Source organism: Danio aesculapii, chromosome 18 (genome assembly GCF_903798145.1).
Source record: "Danio aesculapii chromosome 18, fDanAes4.1, whole genome shotgun sequence".
NCBI classification, from domain to species: Eukaryota; Metazoa; Chordata; class Actinopteri; order Cypriniformes; family Danionidae; genus Danio; species Danio aesculapii.
The window spans coordinates 48,001,361-48,026,271 of NC_079452.1; the positions used below are offsets into that span (position 1 = coordinate 48,001,361).

The window sequence follows — 24,911 nt, forward strand, 5'->3', positions numbered from 1 at the left end:
ATTTCCAAACAGTTTTTTATTTAGCTAAATTAGGCTACAGAAACATATACATTTTTCCATACATAATATAAAATCTTTGCAAGACGTTGTCACTGTATTGCAAATTTATTTTTATTTCCACTACAGAATAGACTTGTTAGCACAATTCATTATTATGAATATGGTTAAATTGCAATTGTGTTAGAAATATTCATATCATCGTCATTGTCATTATTGTGTGACAAATATACATGTTTCACTGTAAAATTTGTTGTAAAAAATAAATATTAGAGAGTGTACGTGAGATCTTTTGAGTCCAAGGAACCAAGAGCTCTTTAAACATGCGTGCTCAAAAGTTCACAGCCATTTATTCTTGATATGTTGTTTCCTCAGTCCAACCAACCTTAAAACGCAAACAAAAGTCGGAAGTACGACCTTCCACCTCGGGAAATGGGAAGCGTCAAGTTGCATCAGATGTAGATTAAATGCCAATTTGCGACTGGTTGCCTTAATGATTGCATCATCTGCTTCCAGTGCTCATTTTCGCCTGTTTTGTTCTTTTTCACTTGGATGTGGCCAATCAGGTTCTTGGAGGACTTCCTTGAAGGCTGAATCTCGTAAACAGACACCTCAATGGAGCACTCTTTAATCTGTTGATCTGGCAACACAAAGGTCATCACCTCATTAAACACAGTGACCTCCCTGCGTTCTTCTGCGTTGTCCTCTGATGGCGAAGCCTGCTCTGGTTGCAGGTCACAATAGTTCTGGCGTAGAGAGCTGTGAGTACATTGAACAAACACCTTACTGTAACTTCAAGCAAGTTGTTTTTATTAAATTTTTACAGCATTTAGTAAGGTTGGTTAATGTTAAATATAATCTGAAAGTAAATAGGCTATATGAAGATACAAAGTTACGCCAGTAGGTGGAGACTGTGAGTTGCTTTCCTGTGAGTTTCACAGTCCACTGTGTATTATTCAGTGCACAGTGCACTATATCGGCTGTCAGCCATGGTTTAATTAGTAAAAGTGGAGTAACCATGTTTTTGGTGTGACTGCTATTTGTATAACCAAAGTTGTACTACAAAAAACAGTAAACTATAGTTAATACTGCAAAATCATGTTATTTTGTGATTAGCACAGCCTGATCTCATGAGGAAATGTTACTATTTTACGTTTTGTCAGTTTAGTTTAGTCATATGAAAAGTTAGTTTAGTCGATTTGAAAAGGAGGTGTGGCACCCAACCCGTCCTCTAAACCCAACCATCATTGGGGGATAAGCAAATCGTACAAAATTGTACGATTGAGAATATTGTACAAATTCATACAAATTAGCTATTAAATCAAAAAGTTACGAATAGTTGTGAGTTTGTGGTGGGTTAGTATCGTTGTGGATAGCTAGTAGCTTGTTAGTATTTGATTTTGGCAGACCATAAAGATTTTGTTATCGATATTCATTCCCTACTTTATACCAACAATCCACTCTGATTTTGAAGGTACATACATACAACCACCATTTCTGATAAGGGATGGCCATGGATATATACACTACATATCGCATACAGACCCTGAGCATGCGTCAATAGCGCTGCCACACTTGTCCAGTGCTCCCAGGACAAATGTCATTTAACCGCACTAGTCAAGAAAGTGTGCCAATCCGAATATGCTAGACATTTGTGCTGCGTACGTGTTTAGTAACGAGCAAGCAAAAAAAAAAACAGCATATGTTTTACGCAGTGAATGACTTTCCAGCTGCAACGCATCACTGGGAAACATCCATACACACTCATACACTACAGTTCATTTTTAGCATACCCAATTCACCTGTACCACGTCTTTGGACTTTTGGGGGAAACCGGAGGACCAGGAGGAAACCCACGTGAAAACGGGGAGATGCAAACATGCAAACTTCGCAATGCCAACTGACCCAGCCGAGGCTTGAATCTTGCTGTGAGACGATCGTGCCAATCTATATTCATATAATTACATTATATTTGTATTATTCCTCACCTCTCTCAGTCTTATTATGATGGCAGACTGTGTGGATCTTCAACACTCCCACTTCCAGCCTCTGAGATGTAGGCATGTATTTCAGAGATAGCAGCGCCTCTCCAACTATATCCTGCACAGAATATGTACCGTATACAGCTTATCATAATTTTTAAATGTCTTGCACTGGGATAAAACTTACTTTTCTGGGTACTTGTAGATCCTGTCTTAACTCCAGGGGATAAGAGATCTTCAATGTGTTCAGAGAAGCACGGGCCTCTCCCAGAACTCCATGTCTTGAGTATTTATCAAAATCCCTAACCTAAAAAAATTAATTATATTTAGAAAATGCGGATTTTTTCATATTCATATGCTTTCAAAAAAGGTGTCACATGGTGTCAAATGTCACATACCTCAAATCTAACAGTGACCCTTGATACTTCATCCTCAGCTAAAGTGCAAGAGAACTGATCTCCAAACACAGGACTGCAGCTTTTTTAACAATACGCGTCTGCCATTCGTGCAGCAAGCACTGCATTGAGTTCTGATCTTTATTTTCTCTCTCTGCCCACATTAAACGCACCCAGACGAAAGGGTCCACGCTGTGACTGAAGTCTCGTACGGCCAGATCCTGGGCATCCAGCACTGTCACCACCAGTTTGGACTGCAGCTGATCGTAGAACAGTGAAAATCGCAGAGATCCATGGATATTCTCTTCTTCCAGATCCTCCAAGCTTGCCAGGTCTAAATTGCTTCCCAGGTTAGTGCAGGATGTGCCGGGCGACAGTCTGTGGCTCAGTTCCTCATACTGAACCTCATTCTGATGGACAGAGTGTGTACCAGGTGTCATTTTTCTCTTATTGGATGTTTTGAAATACAGACATACTGTTTGGCAACCAAAGCTAACCATCTGTAAAACGTGTTTTTCATCTATGTTGTTTGATCTTGGTCAGAGCAAGCAGTAAATACGGAAGTAAACACAGCACATATTAGGTGCATTCCAGGTAATGACGATAATGATGGCTTATGCAAATTATTCTTACCATAGCTTGTTTACCATTCTGAAAACCTCCTCTTTTTGCTGGCAGGCCATCTGTTAATACAATATTCACAGGAATCAAATAGATCTTGATAGATATTTTGCATAAACCCTATTAGCTTTGTGGCATGTTCTGAGACTCATTGTTTGATGGGTATACCATTGAAAAGGAAGTTATTTAATTAAATAAACATAAAAATTTATTGTCAGCATCATTACTGCAATCTTCAGTGTCGCATGATTATTCAGAAAATTTTCCAATATGCTGATTTGGTTCTGAAAGAAACATGCTAATTATCATTATTATTTTTTAAGATTCTTTAAATAGAAAGTTCAAAGGAATATTATAAATATTATTTACAAATATGAATATTATGAATATTTGAATATATATGATGTATATTGTTATTATAAATGATTTAAATGTACATTTGATTACTTATTATCCTTTCTTATTTAAAATTTTAATTGCTTTCCAAAACAATAAAACCATTTGACTGACATTTAATTGTTGTGATATCATAAACAATATCAAACTTCCTAAACAGTACTGCATATCAAAGGCACATATTTTGAAAGGTTATTTTAAACAACAGCTGTTGATAGTAATATGAATTAATCAGTCAATTAAATGCATGAAAACTTACCAGCTCTTTGTAAAACGGGAAACTGTGTACAGTAGCGGTAAATTTGCCATATCAAAAAGCCGAGGGCTACAAGGAAAACAACAGCAGATATGGCCAAGATACTACTCAACTTGCTCAGAGAAAAGCAGTCGAAGACTCAAAGCCATAAACACCATATTGTCGTTCTGCCATGTACAACCCTGGAAATGAATGACAAAAAGCTATTCCTGATATCTGTTATTCATATGTAAACTGACAATCTGATTAAATGTACATTAATGTATAGCATGTATAAAGTATTTTGCATAATTATTTAAGACACACTACATTCAGTATGTTGAGAACTAGCTGAGATACTTTCAAAGAAAATCTTTGTAGCTTAAGGCTTTAATAAAGATTACTTTTTTAAAAAGGAAAGCTTTATTAAAAGAACTAAGTTGAAAGTCCTACCTTTTCAAGCTTTAGTTTTCCGCCTTTAGTTCCATTTTGTAAATAAACTATGACCGGAGCATATCCATATTCAGTGACAGTGATCACCTGACAGATGATCAGCAAACACAAATGGCAAACCTGTTGGATCACTTGTACATTCAGCTCTTATTAAACATGCTTGATCTTCACTGCCTTCAAGGACCTTTAACTAATATAAGATGTGTTTCAATGGCATATGTAGAACTGCTGGCTTTCTACTACTACTCCACTATGCAAATCGAATGTCCAGTTTATCACTGACTTGTAACCAAATAGCCAGAGCTTGTAAGATTAGATATTTGCTCACAAAAAAGAGTGTCAGTATTGTAGATGGGAGAACCTTTCTTTTGCTCTGCAAAAAAAAAAAAAAAATGATATGCATAGAACTGTCATGAAATGTTTCACTTTATATTGAAAAACTGTTGATAATTTGTTTATTTCTTATGATGGAATCATTTATAATAGTGCAACTGACAAAACTGCACTATGCAATGAGAGATATAATAATAAAAATGAGAAATACTACCTGACAAAAGTCTTGTCATCAATCCCAGTTGTAAGAGCAACAAAAAATAACTTGACTTCTTGTTAATCATTTGGAAAAGTGGCAGAAGGTAGATTTTTTTGGATGAATCATCTGTTGAACTGCATCCCAATCATCACAAATACTGCAGAAGACCTATTGGAACCTGCATGGACCCAAGATTCTCACAGAAATCAGTCAAGTTTGGCGAAGGAAAAATCATGGTTTGGGGTTACATTCAGTATGTGGGCATGCAAGAGATCTGCAGAGTGGATGGCAACATCAACAGCCTGAGGTATCAAGACATTTTTGCTGCCCATTACATTACAAACCACAAGAGAGGGCAAATTATTTAGCGGCATAGCGCTCCTCATACTTCAGCCTCCATATCAAAGTTCCCGAAAGCAAAGAAGGTCAAGGTGCTCCAGGATTGGCCAGCCCAGTCACCAGAAATGAACAGTATTGAGCATGTCTGGGGTAAAATAGAGCCGAAGGCATTGAAGATGAATCCAAAGAATCTTGATGAACTCTGGGAGTCCTGCAAGAATGCTTTTTTGCCATTCCAGACGACTTTATTAATAAGTTATTTGAGTCATTGCAGAGATGTATGGATGCAGTCCTCCAAGCTCATGGGAGTCAAAGACAATATTTATTATTTTTCCACTGCACCATGACTTTATATTCAATACTGTACATTACTTCTGTTAAGTGACAAAACTTTTGGCTTAGCAAAGTCAGACCTTACTGCCCTTATTAAAAAATTTAAAATCAAGGCATGATCATATTTATTTTGGTAAAATAAGCTTAATCTAGAGGCCTTTGCCTTTCATATAAGCCACTTCTGATACCAAATTATCAACTAGAATTCAAGTTATTATTTGATGTTCCTAAAACATGGATAAGCTACAAGACTTTTGTCAGGTAGTGTAAACTGTTTGTCATTGAAAGGCTAGATAGATGCATAAAGACAGCTCTGCCAGTTACAAAAAGAATATAACATTCAAAATAGTTTAGGATATAATAAATTTAAACAATAAATGAAGAGAAAGAAAACACATTTAACCTCAAACAACATTTAATTCGAAAAGCTTGTATTTTGTGCATTACAAAACTATGAAAAAATAAATACTTTATTGGGAGAAATGTTGTGAATATTAATACAAATAGAATATAACAGAATAGTTTCTTTGGTTTTGCATTTAAACAAACAAGTGGAGAAAATACTTTCAGAATTTACCAGTAAATTGATCATTTTAATGCGTTTTAAATGCCAACATTGCAGTAATTGTATCATGATCCACTCTGATTACATTCACACCCCGAATATCAGTAAGTAACATTTTATAGCAAGTAAAATAAATATAACCCTAAACAATGTATATTATTAAATATATAAATATATATGTATAAAGCAAAACAATAGGATATTTATCACTGCCATTTACAAACATTGACAGTTTCACCAGGGAAGTGTTTCCCCAGTATAATGCAGAAATGACCCATGATCCTTTTCGGTTAATCCACCAATCACAGACAAGACAGAGGAAATACTTTCTTCAGGGCTCAATGGTGCCTGCATAGAGAACAACAAACCAAAAGAGTTGATCACTACTGCAGTTTTAAAATGTTGTTAGAGTTTGATTAGTACAACAACAGACAGCATTGGCAAGTAAGAGATAAGAGAAAGAGACTCACTTCAGGTCCACCCATATCAGTGCGCACCCAGCCTGGATGGAGAGCCATACACAGGATCCCATCTGCCTCGAGATCCACTGCCAAGCATCTGGTGACCATGTTCAGTGCGCTCTGATACAAGTCAAATCAAACTCTATATATTAGCCCTATTTGGAGTTATCTTAACAGGAGTGAAAGAGCAGTTTTGTGCATAATCCAAGATTCATATTTCAAGAGTTGTACTCTGACGTCAGAAGCATAAATAATATTAAAAGTTACATTTAGAAGAACACTGACCAAAATTAGAGAACATTTTCAGAATACTCCTAGGTACTGGAGTCAATCTGTAATCTGATAGGCATTTTCTTTAATTTTCTGAAAAAACCTATTTAACTGACTCTCATACTTTCCAGTCTTCACTGACTTTACAAGAGGGTGAGCCCTTCGAAAGTGACTGAAACCCTCCAAAAGCAGGTTGTTTAGATGAAAGCCCTTTCAGTCACACACAAAATAGTTGGTAATTTAAAATCTATGATTTCTAGAAAACAGCATATTAATGTCACTGACTAATTTAATGGACAGTTCACTAAAAACTGAAATTTTCACATTTTCGCACCCTTCACTGGTTCAGTTTGACTTTCTTCTGTTAAACACAAAATATATTTTGAAGAAAACTGGTAATCATTGATTTCCTTCATATTTGTTTTTCCAACTATGGATGTTATGGTTACTGGTTTTCAGCTTTCTTCAAGTATCATGTTTGTGTTCAGACAGAATAAAGAAACTCACAAAGGTTTCAAACCATAACGAGGGTGAGTAACATAGTGAGTAAATGTTCCTTTTGGAGGAACTATCCCTATAAGTTCCCCAAAAGGCTTGGCATCCACAACAAGCAAATGCACAAGTGGACAGGATACTACAGCATGATGTAGGCACAACTAAAGATTTCTTTCTTCAAATTTGAACAATGAAAATTACATATTTCTGAATACATTGTGTTTACAAATTGTTCTCAAAATTGATCTCCACTGTATTGTTGTAGTGTTTTTTTTACATTTTGTTTCAAAATGAAAAAAAATGTTTCAACAAGGAAGTGCATCTGAAGACATTTTTATACTAATTGACCATTTGCACAAAGTTTAATTTGAAGTATAACGGAGATAAACTATTGTGCTTGCAAAATGTGCCAGTCTGAATTTGAAGTATACCCAGATGAGATAAACTATTGTGCTTGCAAAATAGTGCCAATTCACAGATGCATGGTCAATTATGATCACCAGCGATGTAACACTACCTGTCATTCACCCGAACTACATCCCCCATCAATGTCCCGCATTACACACCGGTTTTCAGGTCACCTCTAGATTACATACAGACACAGCTGTAGGCTGATCAGGACTAATTACATGAATTATATACACTCCACTCACACACATCCAGTCTGAGTTATCTGTGAGCAATAAGCTGCGGTCACAACTAGAGTTTGAGCATGCAAATTTGGTATGGCGCTGCGAAAAGGGTCAAGATTAAACAAGAAGATTAGACAAGATGATTAAACAGTAAATAACAAGATGAGCTTGCGTTTCTGGTCTACCGCATTCACATGTGTATGAATTGAGTCTATGTCCAGTGTGACCACAGCTTCACAAAGCATTTTTCTGTGTTGCTTGCTGTGTTTAGACCATTGTTTGTTTAATGTTTATGTTTCTCTTCGCCTGTTTCTACATTACTCATTGGATTACCTTTATGGTTCTGTTTGCTCCTGTACCAACCTTGCCTGCCTGACTTTGCTGATTAGAAGCTGCATTTGGACCCTACCGTTGTTGTCACACCATACCCTCATTACAGTGGACACCACAAAACCTTAATCAAAAATCACCCAGATGTTATTCCTGCCCTTTAACACACTGAATCAGACTGTTATCATCTAATCTATCCAGACCTGACTGTGACCTTGTAGGAGATGATCTACAATATTCGCTTCACCTGGTACTGGTCATAAAGTTTTGGCTCATCAGTGTGTAACTTTATTAATCTCCACAAACACAAACCTTCGATGTTCTGTAAGGGTACCATTTGAAAGTGTTGGCACGATCACCCCAGTAGAGCTCAACTGAACCCAGTAGAGACGTTATATTGATGACTGCCGCTCTGTGGATCCCCATCCCCGTCCCCTTTGCAGCTGCTCGCTTCAGCAGAGGAAGCATGGCCTGCATGACAAGTTCAGTTAGTGTGGTTTCAGACGTTTGTGATGAGAGCAGCAGATATGTGCTTATATTGTGGAGAGAAACCAAACCTTGGTTGATCATCAAAGGGGCAACAGAGTTGGTGTGGAAGTTTTCCAGCATCTGGTCTGCGGTCACGGTCTCTAGGTTTGCCACAACATTGATTCCGGCATTGTTGATGAGGCAGTTGAGACCCTCCTCTTGAACAAGCTCTTCCACCTCAGAGCCGCAGCTCTTTCTATACTCTTCCTGACTGATGACATCTAAAAGCAGAGAGCTTTTTTAGGGCTTATTTTAGACTCCTCCCAGAAAACCTTAAAACATTGTATATTTCCCTTTTATCTTTAAGTTATTACATTTATGAATGATTCACTCTTAAATTAATGAATACTTTCTACATAGAGCTGTTAACAACTATCTGGTCAAACTGTATCCATATATATATATATTGCAGAAAAATTAAATATCACAATGTCAAATTTGTCCAATGTCATGCAGCCCTAGCAGAGAGGCTCACGATTAACACACAGACACAGGCAAACATGAGCTCAGTTTCAAATATAGCTTCTTTTAGGTCAGGGATGTCCAAACTCAGTCCTGGAGGACCGATGTCCTACATAGTTTAGCTCCAACTTCTTTCAACACACCTGCTTAGACGTTTCTAGTATAGATAGAAAGAGCTTGATTCGCTGGTTCAGGTGTGTTTAATTTGGATTGAAACTAAAATATGCAGGACACTGGCCCTCCAGGACTGAGTTTGGATGACCTCTTTTGGGTCATGGGGTCTGTAATGTAAATGGGATGCTGGACAAAGCAGTGCGGATCCAAACGCAGGTTTATTAGCAGGATAGTCAGGCAAGCAACGGTCACTATCAGGAGCAAACAGATGTATACGGGCAATCCAGAGTCATGGTCAATAAGCAGGTGAATGGTCAGAAACAGGAAGGAAGCAAGCAACATAAACAACCAAAACAACAAAGCAAAGGTGCAAGGCAAGCGCGTTGTAATGTTCACAAACAGTATAACAAGACTCAGCAACTTCTGTGTGTTTGTGTGCTGTATGAATAATCCAGTAATCAGTCCATAAGCAGCTTCAGCTGTGTTAGTCTAATCAATAGAGACTTGGGCAGGTGTGTGTGTTGCATGACTGGATCTTGTAGTCCATATACTGGCAGATTTGTAGTTCTGTGTGATCTGTGAGTTTACCAGTGCTCTGTAAGGACTAGATCGCTAGTGATTGTGACAGAGTCCATCACCATCAGTTTTGATATGATTAACTACATGTAAAACCATACAACTAAAACTGTTATTATTTCTAATTATATAATACAGTTATAATAAAACAAAATCCAAGAAATAATAAATAAATGTTTAATGATAAAAAATGATGATGAAAAAAATGAAAGCAAAACAAATTAAAATAATAATATGCAGATAATAGAATGCCATCATCCACCAAACCAATCATAAAATCTGACCCTTTCCAGCAAATCACGCTGAAGGCCTAACTGCTGTTTTTATGAGTTTATAAAACTGTCAATTTCATGGTATTGCATGGTAATATTAAAAGATTCATTCACTGAAACATATTTTGTTTAGTCAATGACTGTAAAAAACTGAGTGTGAGTGTAAGTGTTGTGTTAGGGGCGCCACCTAACGCCCACTACAAAATCTAGGTCATAAAGCAAACCCTGCTTGGAACCACATTTCTAGTCTATAAAAAAGTATGTATTGTACTTACCCAGTTTAATAATGTGTATGTTTTGGTACTCTTCCGCCAACTTTTGTAGTTCCTATAAAGCAAGCAGTTCTTTTAAAACATTTTTAAAGTAGCTATTTCTATTTTATAATTATTACACATGCTTTTATAGGACTTATATTATATTAAATTATTTAAAATAACGATGTTCCTAATTAATTACTAAACTGATTTTTTTTTTAAATAGGCCAAAACCCTTTTTGGACAGATCAGTCGCAATAAACCTTGATTATCATCGGGAGCCATGGTGGTGATGATACTCATTTTGTTTAGCTTGTACATTATGTTGCCACCCCTGGATTCCTGTTATTATAAGTACTGCAGCAAGATATTTACACATGATGTAACAGGAATGTAAAATAAAGTACGTTTACGCACTCATATGACGACTGTATGACGAAATTAGATATATTGATTGTACATATATCTGCTACGCTTGTGCACACTCTCCTTTAGCTTAGATGACTGTAAAGGATCTGGGGCTTTTATAATATTTGTACAGCAGACCTAATGTAAATACTACACTGTCTGCTCTCAGCTTTACCTTGGCTCCATCTGGATTCCGCGCAGTGGCGATAATCTTCCCGGGGGAGAAGCCTCCCTTTGCCAGACTTTCAACTATCTGCAGCCCGAGGCCTCGACTGGCCCCGGTGATCATTAAGTTTGAACAGTTTTTAAACGCGTGAATCATTTTGGTCACTTTATTAGAGAATACGAGTTCAGTTTTAATGCTTTGAACGAGATTATACAAGTATGACCGCTTGATGGCGCTGTCGTCTCCAGTCACGTGACGAGAATCTAGCGTCTCTTTGCGTCACGATGCGTCAGTCTGTTGATTTATTTAGGTATTTCTCTGTTAGATAAGAAATGTAACCACGGGTTTGTGCGTCAAATTTTTCAGTTTAAAAGGAAAATTTATTCCAGAGGAAAGTTTTACTGGAGGTCATTGGTTGAGGACGTAGACTAGAATAGAACCTGGCTTTTACCTGGGAAATATTACATTTCCAACAAGGCAAAAGAAATACATTTTAAAATTATACATAAAATTTATCTGGTAAATTTTGGTATTTCTAATTTTTTTGGACATCGACAGCTCCTGTTCTTTCTGCAAACAGGCAGAGGAGACATTAGTATGTTTTTTGATTGTCCAATTTCCAAGCAATTTTGGTCACTCCTAGGTTCTCATATATTTGATTCTGCCAATGCTGTAAATTGCTTTAGTCTAAAATACATTATTTTGTATTATAATAACCCAAAAGATAAACCCCTGGAACACATTATACATTTTTTTAAATTTTATATGGCAAATTTTTCATTCACAGAAATTCGCAAATATTACCCTTCTTTACTCTTTTTAGATAAGAATTTAACTCCCTCCTAAAATCACTTCATCTTATTAAGAATAAAAACCCTAAGATTCCTGAAATATTATACAGATGTGTTTAATGAAGATCCTCGATTTTAGTTTTAGTTTAGCTTTACTTATGGTTATTTAAGTGCCATTGTAATTTCATTCATTTAATTTAGTAATTTTATTATTATTTTTTTATTATTAATACTATCATTATTATTTTTCCCTTTCTGTCTAATATGTTATTTGTTATTAAGTATGTGATTCTAGTTTTTCTAATGACTATGTATATTATTGACCTTTTCAAGATCCATCTATGATCCCTTGGACGGTGTTTTGAAATTCTTGTATTGAGTTCAAGCAATAAAAAAAAATGTTTTATGAAGTACGACAATAGGACCGATTGAATGTGAAAAAGAAACACGATTAAAAAATAAAATATGTAGGTTTTTGTTAAGCTCACTTTTATTCATTTCAGTAGAATTCATAAAGCACCACTCATGACATTTCATTGTTTTAAAGAACTTTGGGGAAAATACAGTTAACCTCAGGAACACCATACACAATTATACAAATATATACTTCAACATTTTTGTTTTATTAATCCTCACAAGGTGCACATTCATATAATCAAGATTCAAACCGGCGAGAGCTTTTCTTAAAGCATCATTAACCACTGATATATCAGTTACAATTTCAAATAGGTTTTCATTCTAAAATGAATCTTAATTAAGTTTTGTTCACATGCAGTGTGTTTAACACATGATGAATGAGATAGTAAAATTAATAGTTCACTCAAAAAAGAATGTAATTATCATCATTTTAACACCAAGAAGATATTCAGAAGAATGTTGAAACCAGAAGTTATTGAACGTTTTAGATATCTATGGGTACCAGTTTCACTCTTCAAAAAAATAAAAAAATTAAATAATAATAATAATTTAGAAGCTCTTGAGGGTGAGAAATTGTTGGGTGAACTATCCCTTTAAATGGCCAGAACAAAACACAAAATTAATGTTAATGCCTAGTAATTTATGAAACAATCTGCATGTGACTAAAGTACTAGACAAAAAAGAAAAATAAATCTGACAATTTGCATGAGAACAAATATATTGCACACACTATGGACAAACTTCCATGGCTAGTCGCAAACTCACAATAACTCTGTATAGAATAAGTGCCTTGTTGTCATTAACATGTTACTGCTTAAAAAGCTGAAACATTAGTTTGATAATAGTGTTATACATTATGAACTTCTAGGTAAAATGAACACAATAGACTGGCTACAGTTGTTCAAAGATTTTGCGATCATCTAAACATGAAATCAGTGCACTCCTTTCAGTTACATCCGGTATGTATATGGGTTATTCAAAATTGTTATTATTATTATTATTTCATATTGAGTTATTATTCTCAGAGTCATTTGTCTGAAAAAGAAAAAGATTTTTAAATCATGTTAGACTTGTGTTACTTGATGTATCAGCACATTTTAGACCATAAAAACCTTCTTATCAATTCCGACAAAGGAAACAATGATAAGCGATATTCCTTAAAGCTTGTTTTTATCATTTTGAAAGGAAGCATCCTGTCTTAATTTATTGCTGGGCTCATATTCACAGTCATGTATTACCATTAATAATGCCAAATCAAGTGAACTGGAAGTCTACATTCATCCTATGTCTTATCTGGTCCTGACAGACATTAAATCATCACTAAATTTGATGCCAGCTTCATTTGGTGACAGCGTGGATGGCATGTGCAAGATACTCCACGTTTGCAGACGTCACTCCGGCCACAGAAATCCGGCCATCTTTTGTCATGTATATAGAGAATTCATTAATCAGACGCTCCACCTGACAACAAGAAAAGAAGTCGGTGAGAAAAGCTGAGGCCTTATCAGAAACACCCAGAATGCACTTTCATTTGACTTGCCTGCTCTGGTTTGAGCCCAGTAAAGCAGAACATCCCGATCTGGTCAGTGACATGTTGCCAGTTTTGAGTGGAGCCCTCCTTTTTAAGGTTGGAAACGAGCATCTCCCTCATCCTAATGATGCGGTCGGCCATGCCTTTCACCTCCTGAAGCCTACCCGGATAAAAAATAAATGTCTGTACAGTTTGATTCTCATTGGCTGCGTTTGGTGACTGTGTTTAATCTGTGGCCTCACCATTCTTTGTAGAGATCAGGTGTGTTGAGGATAGTGGCGGCGATGCGAGCACCATTCATGGGTGGGTTGGAGTAGATGGGCCGAATGAGGATTTTCAGCTGGGATTCCACACGCTTAGCCTCTTCGGCATCCTTACAAACCACTGTGAAGCCTCCCACACGCTCACCTCAAGACACAAAGGTACAGAGCAATTTAATATACCATATTCTTAAATAGTATTTTGTCTAATTTTCCAAATTTTTTATGTAGTGGTAGGATTTTTTGCTTCTAAACTCTGTGTACCGGGTCCGTGACAATTTACTACAGCATTCTTTATATTTTAATGGTCCAAACAGGCCCAATACCCCCATATGTGGTTCTGTTGTCTCATCAGTTGGAATAGAATAACTTTTGCGTAGATTATGATAGAGATATTTTTCTTTTTCCCTATGATTACTGACATGTGCAGGAACCAACAACATTTTTTACAGCAACCTAGACCACACAGAACCTAAAAGGTACACTTTCAAATTTGAGTTTACAAAAAGAAAAATGCCTCTTTTTTTGGAGGGGTTTATTATAACACAGACAACATATACAATTATTTGAATCACTTTCAACACCGTTTTTTTTTTGCTTAAAATCAAGATCACGATTCTGTAAATGTAAAATAAAGGTAAATATGATTAGCCTATTATTATTATTGTTAATTCTCAAATATACGGTAAAACACAATAATAATATAAGGCCTATGTGTAGGTATACTGTTGATTAAAATGCTAAATTTTGTATAGTCATTATGGTGGACTTGAACAGACTTTCAATATGTCCTGGTTGTTAAATTCACAGTAAAATGATAACATCAGAATATAACTATTCATAATTATAAAGTTTATTTATTATGTTTAAGACATGTGCTTGTCATCTGTTATTGACAACATTATTAGACCAGTTGTTTTCACTGGTAAAATTAGAATTTTGTCATTATCAGACTCCTTCTTGCATTATATATAGGCTAGGGTTGTTATACTGACAAAGTAAACATTTCTTTTCATGCACAACACTTTGTGTTCGCTATGAAAAAAAAAAACATCAAATGTTTGTCGTAATCATAACTGTAAAATACGATATGATCATTTAAATGATTTGCGCACAGGTTTCACTTTCACTTCCGAATGCGGCTCATGGCTGCTGTCACTGTGAGAAAAAAAAACACATACATGCATATGAAACCTCCCGCACGGCCCTCAAACGATCGCACTGTGCAACAAACTGAATGTTATTTACAACTTCATTGCCTGTTATCCACAGCCTTTTTAAAAAAAAAAAGTTCTGTTATCCACAGCCTATGCAGCTTCTGTTCACTAAAGTAGGCATCATAGAGGGGTACTTAATTTGCTTTTGCGGGTAAAAAATTACATAGGCGGGTAGTGTAAGGTGGAAGGGGGGATTCTGCAAGGTGAAGATAACTGAAGTAATAAACTCTGGTTATTTATAATGAGTTAGGAATCATTTGATTGGTGAATCATGCAATAGCTAATGCAGGACCAGCCATGATCAATCATAAGCACATGCTCCTCTCGAAATTGGATTATAAATAAACTTCACGTAGTGCAGCTTTTATTTCTTACAGTTGGGGGTTATTTTTATATGTAAAAAGTATAATGTGATTAGTGAAGATATGTTTTCTCACCATACAGGCCCATGTTCTTAGCAAAAGATTGGGACAGTAGAATGTTGTGGCCCTGCTCAATGAAATAACGCACAGCCCAAGCGTCACGATCGATGTCGCCACTGGCAAATCCCTGGTAAGCCATGTCAAAGAACACCAGGAGATTTCTTTTCTGTCAAAACCAGAAAGAAGAATCGCATTATCACAAAAACAGCCATTGGTTTGAGACTGAAGACATGCCATTCTTATATCAGTCCAATTGGTCAAAGATAAGGCACTGACAAGATAATGCATCTCTCTCCGCCACTTCACTAAGTAGCTTTTCTGAGGTCAGCTTGGACTTTAATTTAATGCCAGAACCAGTTACCTTGATCAGAGCGGCCATCTCTTTCCACTGCTCAGGCCTGGGGTCCACTCCAGTAGGGTTATGAGCGCACGCATGCAGAAGAATCACACTCTTCTCAGGGATTTTCTGAAAGATATTAATATATAATAAATAAATCAGATTTAATTTGGGATGGAACATTTATGCATGTATGCTTTGCTATGCAGAAAAAATGGATCAGAAGGGAGAGTTAAAATGCTGCAGACGTAAGGTGTTTACATTAACAACACCTAAGAAAAGTTCTTACTGAAATGTCATCCAAGGCTCCTTTAAGATTAAAGCCACAGGTTTTGGGTTCATAGTAGGTGTAAGCCTTTAGCTGCATGCCTGCATCTCTGAACACGGGTGTGTGGTTGCCCCAGGAGGGTTTAGGCAGGTAAACATCCCGGGATGCATTGTGGAATCGTGACTAGACAAAAGAAAAAAAGACAGAATTATGACTACTATTTGTGTCCTGCATACAATCAATAGTGAGACATAGCAATAGATGCGACAGTACATCTTTTTAAGAGCATTGGCCGAACTCAGCTTAGCAAAATCTAATTTAAAATGTATTGAGGAGCACAACCAATCATTTTTAACTGTGATAATAGGAAATGTATCAATTTAAAAGACAAAGATGTGTCAGTGAGGAGTGATGGCGGCTGAATATTAAGCTTAGCTTTTCCACAAATAAATGACTTTGTAAAATATATTTTAAAGTAAAACATTGATAAGTAGTGATAGTAGTTTGACGCTGACTGAATAACATCCTTCAGTGCTTTATGGGAGAGAACAGCTGCTGCATAGTTTTGATAAAAGATCATTTTCTCTTCATTTTCATCATTATGAATAGGCCTGTCACAATATCTATTTTTTTGTACAAGATATTGCACGAAAATACATTGTGATAACCAATATTATCGTCATTTTAAAACCATTTTATGCCACTCATTATATAATGCCAGAATGAAATTATGATAGCAAGTACAGTCTTTGTCATCATATTTTATTGTTAAGAATATTTCAATTAATTATAGTCATTTTAACAATTTAATAATTAAAAATATGAAAATGCATAAATAAATAATAATAAATATTAACAAAAAAGTGCAAGTTAAAAAGTAACAGGCTGCAATATCTGCTACCAGATCTATTTCCAATTGTCAGGTACTCACATGAAAATATACGATAGTAATTTATAGTAAATACTAGTGTTTATTTAACCATACTGACAGCTCCAATAAAGATTTAAATGTTGCACAATCAGCTAAAATGTTCCTAGAATTGGTTATGTATGGGCGATATATAATGCATCACCAAAAATGATTGAGCTCATGTCCGTGTGCTGTGCGATAAGTCGATATATTGATTATTGTGAAAGGCCTAATTATGAAATTGAAACATTTTGAAACCTGAAAAGCTTCTATAAATACAACAACATCAAACAAATAGTTTTATATTTCAAGAGTTCACACTTAGCTGATAATTGATTATAAAGCGAGTTTGGCATGCTGTGCCAGGAGAGAGCCCTGTGCTCATAAGATCCTAGAGCCCGTTTGCTCTAACTGAATTAAGACACTGGTAATTTATAGTGAGTTAGAAATCGTCTGATTGGTGAATCATTAATTGGATAATGCAGGACCAGCTGTGATCAATCATAAGCACATGCTCTTCTCGAAATTAGTTAATAAACAAACTTCACTTCTCTCTTATTAATATGATAGTCATTTAATAATTCAATGGATGTCACTACAGTCTTGTACTTAATTTTTGTTTTCATTTTGATTTGATTTTCATACACTTCTAATCAAAAAGTTTACAATGTTATGATTTAGCTCATTGCTTCTTTAAAAAAATATTTACAAATGGACTGAATTAAAAACAAAATTAAGCCATTACCAAATAAAATTCTTAAGTAAACACAAAAACATTGCCTACCAATCCCAAAGCTAAGATAGAAACTTGACGCTGACTGAATTACATCCTTCAGTGCTTCATAGGAGTGAATAGCTGCTGCATAGCTTTAATAATACATTATTTTCTCTTCGTTTTCAACATTATGAAACTGAAACCTTTTGAAATTTAAAAAAAAGTTTCGGTACATCAACTATAACATCAACTTTTAGCAAGCAGTTTAATATTTCTGTTATTAATTTGATTGTGATTTAATAATGCAGTGGATGTCAGTACAGTGTTGTATTTGTACATTTATTCCCCCAATTTTCAAACACTTCTTATCAAAAAGATTAGAATGTTGGATTCAGCTCATTAGCGTTTGTTAAAAATGGACTGTATTTAAAAAAGAAAGCCATTATTTAAAATATTATTTTTAGTAATGGCTTAGTAAATAAAATGATTGCCTACCAATCTCAAAGCCAAGATAGAATCTATACTGAAAAGTTTTATGCAATACAAAGAAAATGATTGAGTATTTACTTCCACTGCTGTTATGCTTCATTACAACTACATATTAAATCGCTGAAAACAATGTTGGTTACATACCACAAAGTTAGCTCCAACACGTAGAGATCCAGTTCCTGAGATAGTCTGGACAGTGATGCTCTGTGCGCAAACAGAACTGGCAATTAATAATCACATCTAGTAATAATAATTTCAAGAATCAAAAGACTTCCTTTCAAAATGTTTTGCTTTAAAGTACTTACTCTGCCGCTCTTCAAGACCTCATTATCAGGTCCAAGAGCCAGCTGAACACAGGCCTTTGAAAAGTCTGCCAACCCTCCAATAGGAAGGTACTCTTTATCCAACTTCTTAGCAGCAATCTGGGCCTCAGCCTGACAAAAGCAAAATCTGTCATTTGTTTTGTGCAGGGATTTAAATTAAAACTTTATTTGGCTGACAGGAAGTAAGGACAATTGGCGTTTAAATGCTATAAAATGAGTTTTAGGCTATTAAAAAAGTGGCCAAGATGATTCAGGAAAATCTGACAAAATCATGATATAGTTTTTGTACATTTTTAATAGAGGTGTGTTTAAAGGGAGAATTCACCCTACAATTAATCTGGATGTTGAACACAGTAAAGGTGCATTGAAGAAAGTTGGAAAAGTAGTAGCCGTTGACATCCATATCAATTGTTTTCCTACTATAGATGTCAATGGTTACCAGTTTCCAGTTACCAGTGTTCAACATCAAACTGGTTTGGAATAAGTCAAGAGTGAGTAAATGATGACAGAATTTTCCCTGACAGGATTATCCCTTTAAACTATTTAAGATTGCACCTTTCTAACACTGCTGAGGACGAATGGCTTCCCCTGGTCGTCTCTATAAGCTCCAACACCCAGGTTCATCTTCTTGGGGTTGGTGTCCCGCTTAAAAGCCTCTGTGACACCCAGAATGGGGTCAGGGGGTCCCATCTGTACCTCAGTCCACCATGAGCTGAGGAAAACAAAAAAGAAAGCAAAAAAAAAAAAAACCTTGTTCAGATTCTCAATCCAAACCAATTTTTTTTGCATATCTGATTGTAACCACTCATATTTAAGCGTATAATCCATAGTCCATAGATATCATTTTTGTTATTTGTAACACAATCTGACATTATTTTGATCTGGTTATTTTTAATTAGCAGAAGTTATCAGTCCACCACCTGTGCAATGTCACTAACTAACTGTTATAACCATTACTAACCATTCTCTAAACAACACGGTTTAAAAAGTGTTAGTGCGGCATGATATATTTATTATTATTATTAATAATAATTTAAGAAACTTGACTAACTACTTATTTCCTCCAACAATGCATTGACATAATTTGCTTAACTACCATGGTACAAAGTTTGGGAAACCTCAGATCTAGAAATATATTTTCAGTCTGACAAACACAATCTCACGACGATTTGTAACTTTTTGACTTAGTGGCTAATTCATATAAATTTGTATGATCTCATTCGTTTTAGTAAAATTTTCTCCCAATGACAGTTTACGGGTGGGGTTTGGTGGTACATCTCAAAAATCATACATTTTAGCTACTTTTTTTTGCCAATTCGTAAATTCTGATATGTAAATTCTGGAAATGCATGAATGAAAGTGAAAGTGGCAAACTGCAGGTAAAGTGGACAAATAAAAAATGAAACACCCAAAATTACATGAAACTCTGGAAAGCGTGGTGACGTAATGACGTTAATTTAACTATGTGTTAAAACATATAAAACTGTATCATGAAAAGAACATTAAAAAACAACTTATGTAAACGCCTTAATCATATTATTGTCTTATTCAGATTAAGGCAAATAATTTGATTACTGATGTCCATTTAAATATAGTCAATGTGATTGTGAAAGTAGCTAAAGTAAGTTTGGTAGTTCTAAATGACTGAATATCATTGCTGGCTTGCCTCAAGTTTGTACTTTGGATTTTGAACATTTCATTTCGCTGGCCAACACAGAGCAGCATACTGTATTGATCAATATGCCATGAATGTAAATGCAAAAGTTCAACATTTTAAATTCACAACTCCATTAACCTTTTAGAGTAACTGAAGTCAAAGACTCTTATAACTATGAATTCCAAACAATTCAAAAGGGTGAATTTCAAATACCCTGAACAGTTACACACAGACTTATTTACACTTTCTCTAAAACTAAATTGTGCATTCATTAGCAAATATGTCTCTCCATTCTTTGGAAATCTTATTAAAATTTCTCATAAGTTTATCATAAGGCGATTATCATTACAGAGCTTTAGTTTTTTTTTTCAACTGGAAAGTAATTAAAAGCTTGAATGACTGCTAAATTCCTTTACCACCAGTAATGAGGCTTACAGTCATGTCTGCACTTAAACCTGGAGTATAATGCCTTTGAGGCACGTAGCATAGCTGTATTTGTCCTGATAGATTCTTGGCACAAGGTTTCAGAAAGGCCATGTCTTTCTAAATAAAGAACCTGTTAGCTTACACAGGCAAACAGTAGGTCATCTCTGTAATTACCGGTGTAAAATGGGAGTATAATTCCAATCCAAACCCCACCCACATAAAAGTAGTACTGTAATCCAATGAAAAGAGGTGTACAACACCCCACCCTCAGCATCAGAGCCAATCATGTGTCATGTTCCCATACTGCCCATCTTAACCCAGCTCTAAATGTCAGAAACTAAAACTACAATAAAAACCAGGCTAATAATTGCGCATTTGGTGTTCTCTCTGCTTTTAAGAGATACTACTGCTTTTATCTTCAATATTAAAATGCAAAAAAATTAACAAATGACAATAATTTATTGTTTTAGGCGTTTTATGTAGACATGCAACCATGTCTGTGACTGAGCATGGGCTGTTGTGATTGGTCAAATATGAGGAAGCAAACTGCAAACTGACAAATAAAGATAAAATAAATACATGTTACATAAAAACAAAATGCATAATAACGCTATTGAATGCAAAATTTATATATTTATATATATATATATATATATATATATATATATATATATATATATATATACCTGTAGTAAACAAAATGGCACTTCTGTTTTTTTAGTAAGTTAGGTAAATACAAGTGTCCTGCTAGATACTATTGTACCAACCTGCAAGCAACTAACAAGACCTGGTTGAACCTGATGTATCATCACTATTATCATTATGAACACCATTATGTCATTATGAAAAATATCTCGTTTGTCTGCTGATCTCAGGAACTGTTCGACTATCAAAGTATCAAATTTGTATGTTAATACTATATAACTTCTGACATTTGACAGCAGCTCATGCTATTATGATGTCAGTCTGAAAGACGCAAACACTCGTTAAACACCCAAAAGCTTGCATACGTTAAAAACTACGCTGAATCAAAAGCACAAGGTTAAAATCCCCGTGTGTTACAGCAGAGTGTCATACTGTAACTTTAAGCAGTGCTGTGCTGCTCAGTCCGCTAATTCGCTAGCATAGGCTAACTTGTCAACTGAGTGTTTGCACAAGAAAAACATAGGCTCAAATTACCTTGCCCGGAGCTGTAAGACTGCTAAAACAGGGGTCTGAGCCCCGACACTAGTCAAAATCTTGCTGGATTTGAACAGGGCCATTGCTGGAAGCGCAGGTGACTTGCTGGAAGACAAACGCACAGTGTATGTGAAGTTGAACTTGTGTTCTGCTTGTGTTGTTTATAGCGCCTCCAAGGACATTGCGCTGCTGAGCTGCTGGACAATAGAGGTAGTGCAGTTTTAATAGTACTGAGACTGAACCCGATGATTGAGATACCTAAGATTCCTGTCATGATGACGGGAGTATTAATAAAATAAATTTATCTGTAAATAAAAAGAAAAAAGTGAAACTCTGCAGTTTATTTTATGAAATATTGATAATGTGTCTTAAAATGGTAAACAAGAACACTACATGATGTGACCAGACTGTGTTCTGCAGAGTTTAGCTCTTACTTTCTTCCACAGACGTTCCAGGACGTTTCTAGTCTGTCTTTGGGATTGGAGATAAACTCTGCAGGACACTGGCCCTTTGGGACACTGGAGTTTGGGCACCCCTGAATCAAAACTATAATTTGCAGAAAATGCTAATAGGTCAAAAGGTGAAAAAAACTTATTAGGACAATAAACAGTGTGTGCATTAATTTATTAAATGATAAGCAAATTAGGGAAAGAGCAAGTTCTACTTTTTCTTCTTCTTCTTCTTCTTCTTCTTCTTCTTCTTCTTCTTCTTATTATTATTATTATTATTATTAATATTATTATTATTTATTTATAAATTCATTTTCTTTTCGACTTAGTTCTTTTATTAATCAGGGGTTACCACAGCGGAATGAACCGCCAACTTATCCAGCAAATGTTTTATGCAACAGATGCCCTTTCAGTCGCAACCCAACACTGGGAAACACCCACACACTCTTGCACACACTCACATACACTATAGCAATTTAGCTTATTAATTTCACCTATAGTGCATGTCTTTGGACTGTTGGGGAAACCGGAGCACCTGGAGGAAATGTAATGTGTATTTATATAGTGCATTTAGTGTGTATGGCCATATACCCAAAGCGCTTCACAGTCATGAGGGGGCACTTTCCACACCACCACCAGTGTGCAGCATCCACTTGGATAATGCCACTGCAGCCACAGGACAACGGCGCCAGTGCTCTCACCACACACCAGCTATTGGTGGAGTGGAGAGACAGTGATAGAGCCAATTCAGTGGATTGGGATGATTGTGAGGCCATTATGAATAAGGGTCAATAGAGAGACTTTGGCCAGGACAACGGGGTTACACCCCTACTCTTTACGAGAAGTGCCATTGGATTTTTAATGACCACAGAGAGTCAGGACCTCGGTTTAATGTCTCATCCGAAAGACGAAACCCATGCGAACATGGGGAGAACATGCAAACTCCACACAGAAATGCCAACTGACCCAGCCGGGGCTCGAACCAGCGACTTTCTTGCTGTGAGGTGACCCACTGCGCCACTGTGCTGCCCCTTCTTCTTCTTTTTCTTCTTATTGTTATTATCATCAAAATAAAAATTCACAACAAGTAATTAAATTTAAACATTATTATTGTTTATAATATTTTTCATAATAATTTTTCATAATACATTTTTCACAATACTGTTTTGAAATGCTCCACATTGCACTTTACTGTTAAAAATCAAGGTTCTGGAAAGCAGGGTTTATTGATGCCATAGATGAATAATTTTTAGTTACAGTTACACACACACACGCGCACGCGCACGCGCGCGCACACACACACACACACACACACACACACACACACACACACACACACACACACACACAGACGCCCCTAATTAACGCATGATCCCACCAATATTAACAGTTAAAATAATGGATAACGTAAATACACATTTGACCACAGACCACCCCTGTAATGGTCCGTACCATTGTGAATGTATGAAATGTGTAAAACCGGGCAAGTACCAACAAACAGCGTAAGTGTTCACAAAATATGTTTCTTGTAAAATAGGCATTTGTACTGTAGGTGTCCGTAAAACTAGATGCATATTTTGTATTTTCTGTTCACTTTCTTGCACATGGACTTTAAACAGTGATATAAACAATACGTGCAGTCTTTCATGGTCATCCATTTAAAGGTTTATTTAATATCATAAATCCCTCAAAACACTTAAAACATAATAACAAGTTTGATTAATAAATTGGATGTAATTGAATTAAAGCTATACATTTGGTTCACTGAGGCATATTGCCGAACATAATCAAAAAACTTGACCCCCCATCATCATATTATCACATATCACATTTTTCGCAGGCTGTGTTGTTCTCAAGTTTGTTCTGAAAACAGAAAAAAATGTAGCAATGTAAGATCCAAGACTTCCACTGTATTGAATCATTGCATACCGACATAGTGCAATTATAACAAGTGTCCACTTGGAGTCAATGTTGCTCCACACATTGCATCATTGTTGGCACGCACGAACAATCTCCGTTTAAACAAGTGCAAATACTGTAACACTCACCTCTTACAAGCTTGTCTTGGGATATAAAAGCGGATGTCTCTATACAGCACTTGTAATATTGCAAATCCTCTGCCAGCAGTCTAACATTCTACCATTTAATTTCATATGCCGTCACTTATGTTTGACACCTCAGATTAAATTTCCAGTAACTGGCAGTGGCAGACACTTTTGCCATATTTTAGTTACACCCTGCATAATGAATCTGACCAGATGTGACTGATCAGCAGCATTCATAAAGCACATTTTCACTGGTCTTTTCTTCATCTCATGTCCACCATCCCCCATTCTTATGGTTTAAATTTTCTGAGCTTCTCAATGAGCCTCAAGGACATTAAAGGCCTTTATAATTATTCTAGCGTATACGTGGAGTGGTATATAGCATTGGTGGTTTAGAAGAAACATCTTCTGCCTTGCAGGAGATCCAGGAAAGATAAAGCAAGGTTGTTATATGTTAGCATGTTTGTAGTGGCTGTAAGCTTTAGCTTGTTGTTGGAGGCAGAGCTTTTGTGGATTGTGTTGTTTTGGTTAATGTGATTTGTATATTTTAATGAAGATGACATTAAATAGATGAAAGAAATAAGTCAACTTAAAGGGATAGTTCATCAAAAATAAACAATAACACATAATTTTCTTACTGTCAAGTGGTTTCAAACCTT

The 24,911-nt window shown here is 35.8% G+C and overlaps 2 protein-coding genes and 1 pseudogene across 2 annotated transcripts; all 3 read right to left on the reverse strand.

Moving 5' to 3' along the window:
- Positions 1 to 345: 345 nt before the first annotated feature.
- LOC130245851 (synaptotagmin-1-like) lies at positions 346 to 4,206 on the reverse strand (annotated as a pseudogene).
- Positions 4,207 to 5,898: 1,692 nt separating this feature from the next.
- Positions 5,899 to 10,972, reverse strand: LOC130246020 (C-factor-like). The gene is made up of 6 exons (XM_056478848.1): positions 10,826 to 10,972; positions 10,264 to 10,315; positions 8,589 to 8,785; positions 8,349 to 8,507; positions 6,319 to 6,429; positions 5,899 to 6,196 (listed from the first exon to the last, which is right to left on the reverse strand). Exons 1-6 carry the CDS (start codon positions 10,970 to 10,972, stop codon positions 6,083 to 6,085), a joined length of 780 nt encoding a protein of 259 aa, XP_056334823.1. The 3' UTR covers positions 5,899 to 6,082.
- Positions 10,973 to 12,075: 1,103 nt separating this feature from the next.
- got2a (glutamic-oxaloacetic transaminase 2a, mitochondrial) lies at positions 12,076 to 21,924 on the reverse strand. The gene is made up of 10 exons (XM_056478401.1): positions 21,759 to 21,924; positions 19,052 to 19,208; positions 18,479 to 18,607; positions 18,318 to 18,377; positions 16,081 to 16,242; positions 15,816 to 15,920; positions 15,470 to 15,620; positions 13,798 to 13,963; positions 13,565 to 13,715; positions 12,076 to 13,485 (listed from the first exon to the last, which is right to left on the reverse strand). Exons 1-10 carry the CDS (start codon positions 21,839 to 21,841, stop codon positions 13,363 to 13,365), a joined length of 1,287 nt encoding a protein of 428 aa, XP_056334376.1. The 5' UTR covers positions 21,842 to 21,924; the 3' UTR covers positions 12,076 to 13,362.
- Positions 21,925 to 24,911: the final 2,987 nt, after the last annotated feature.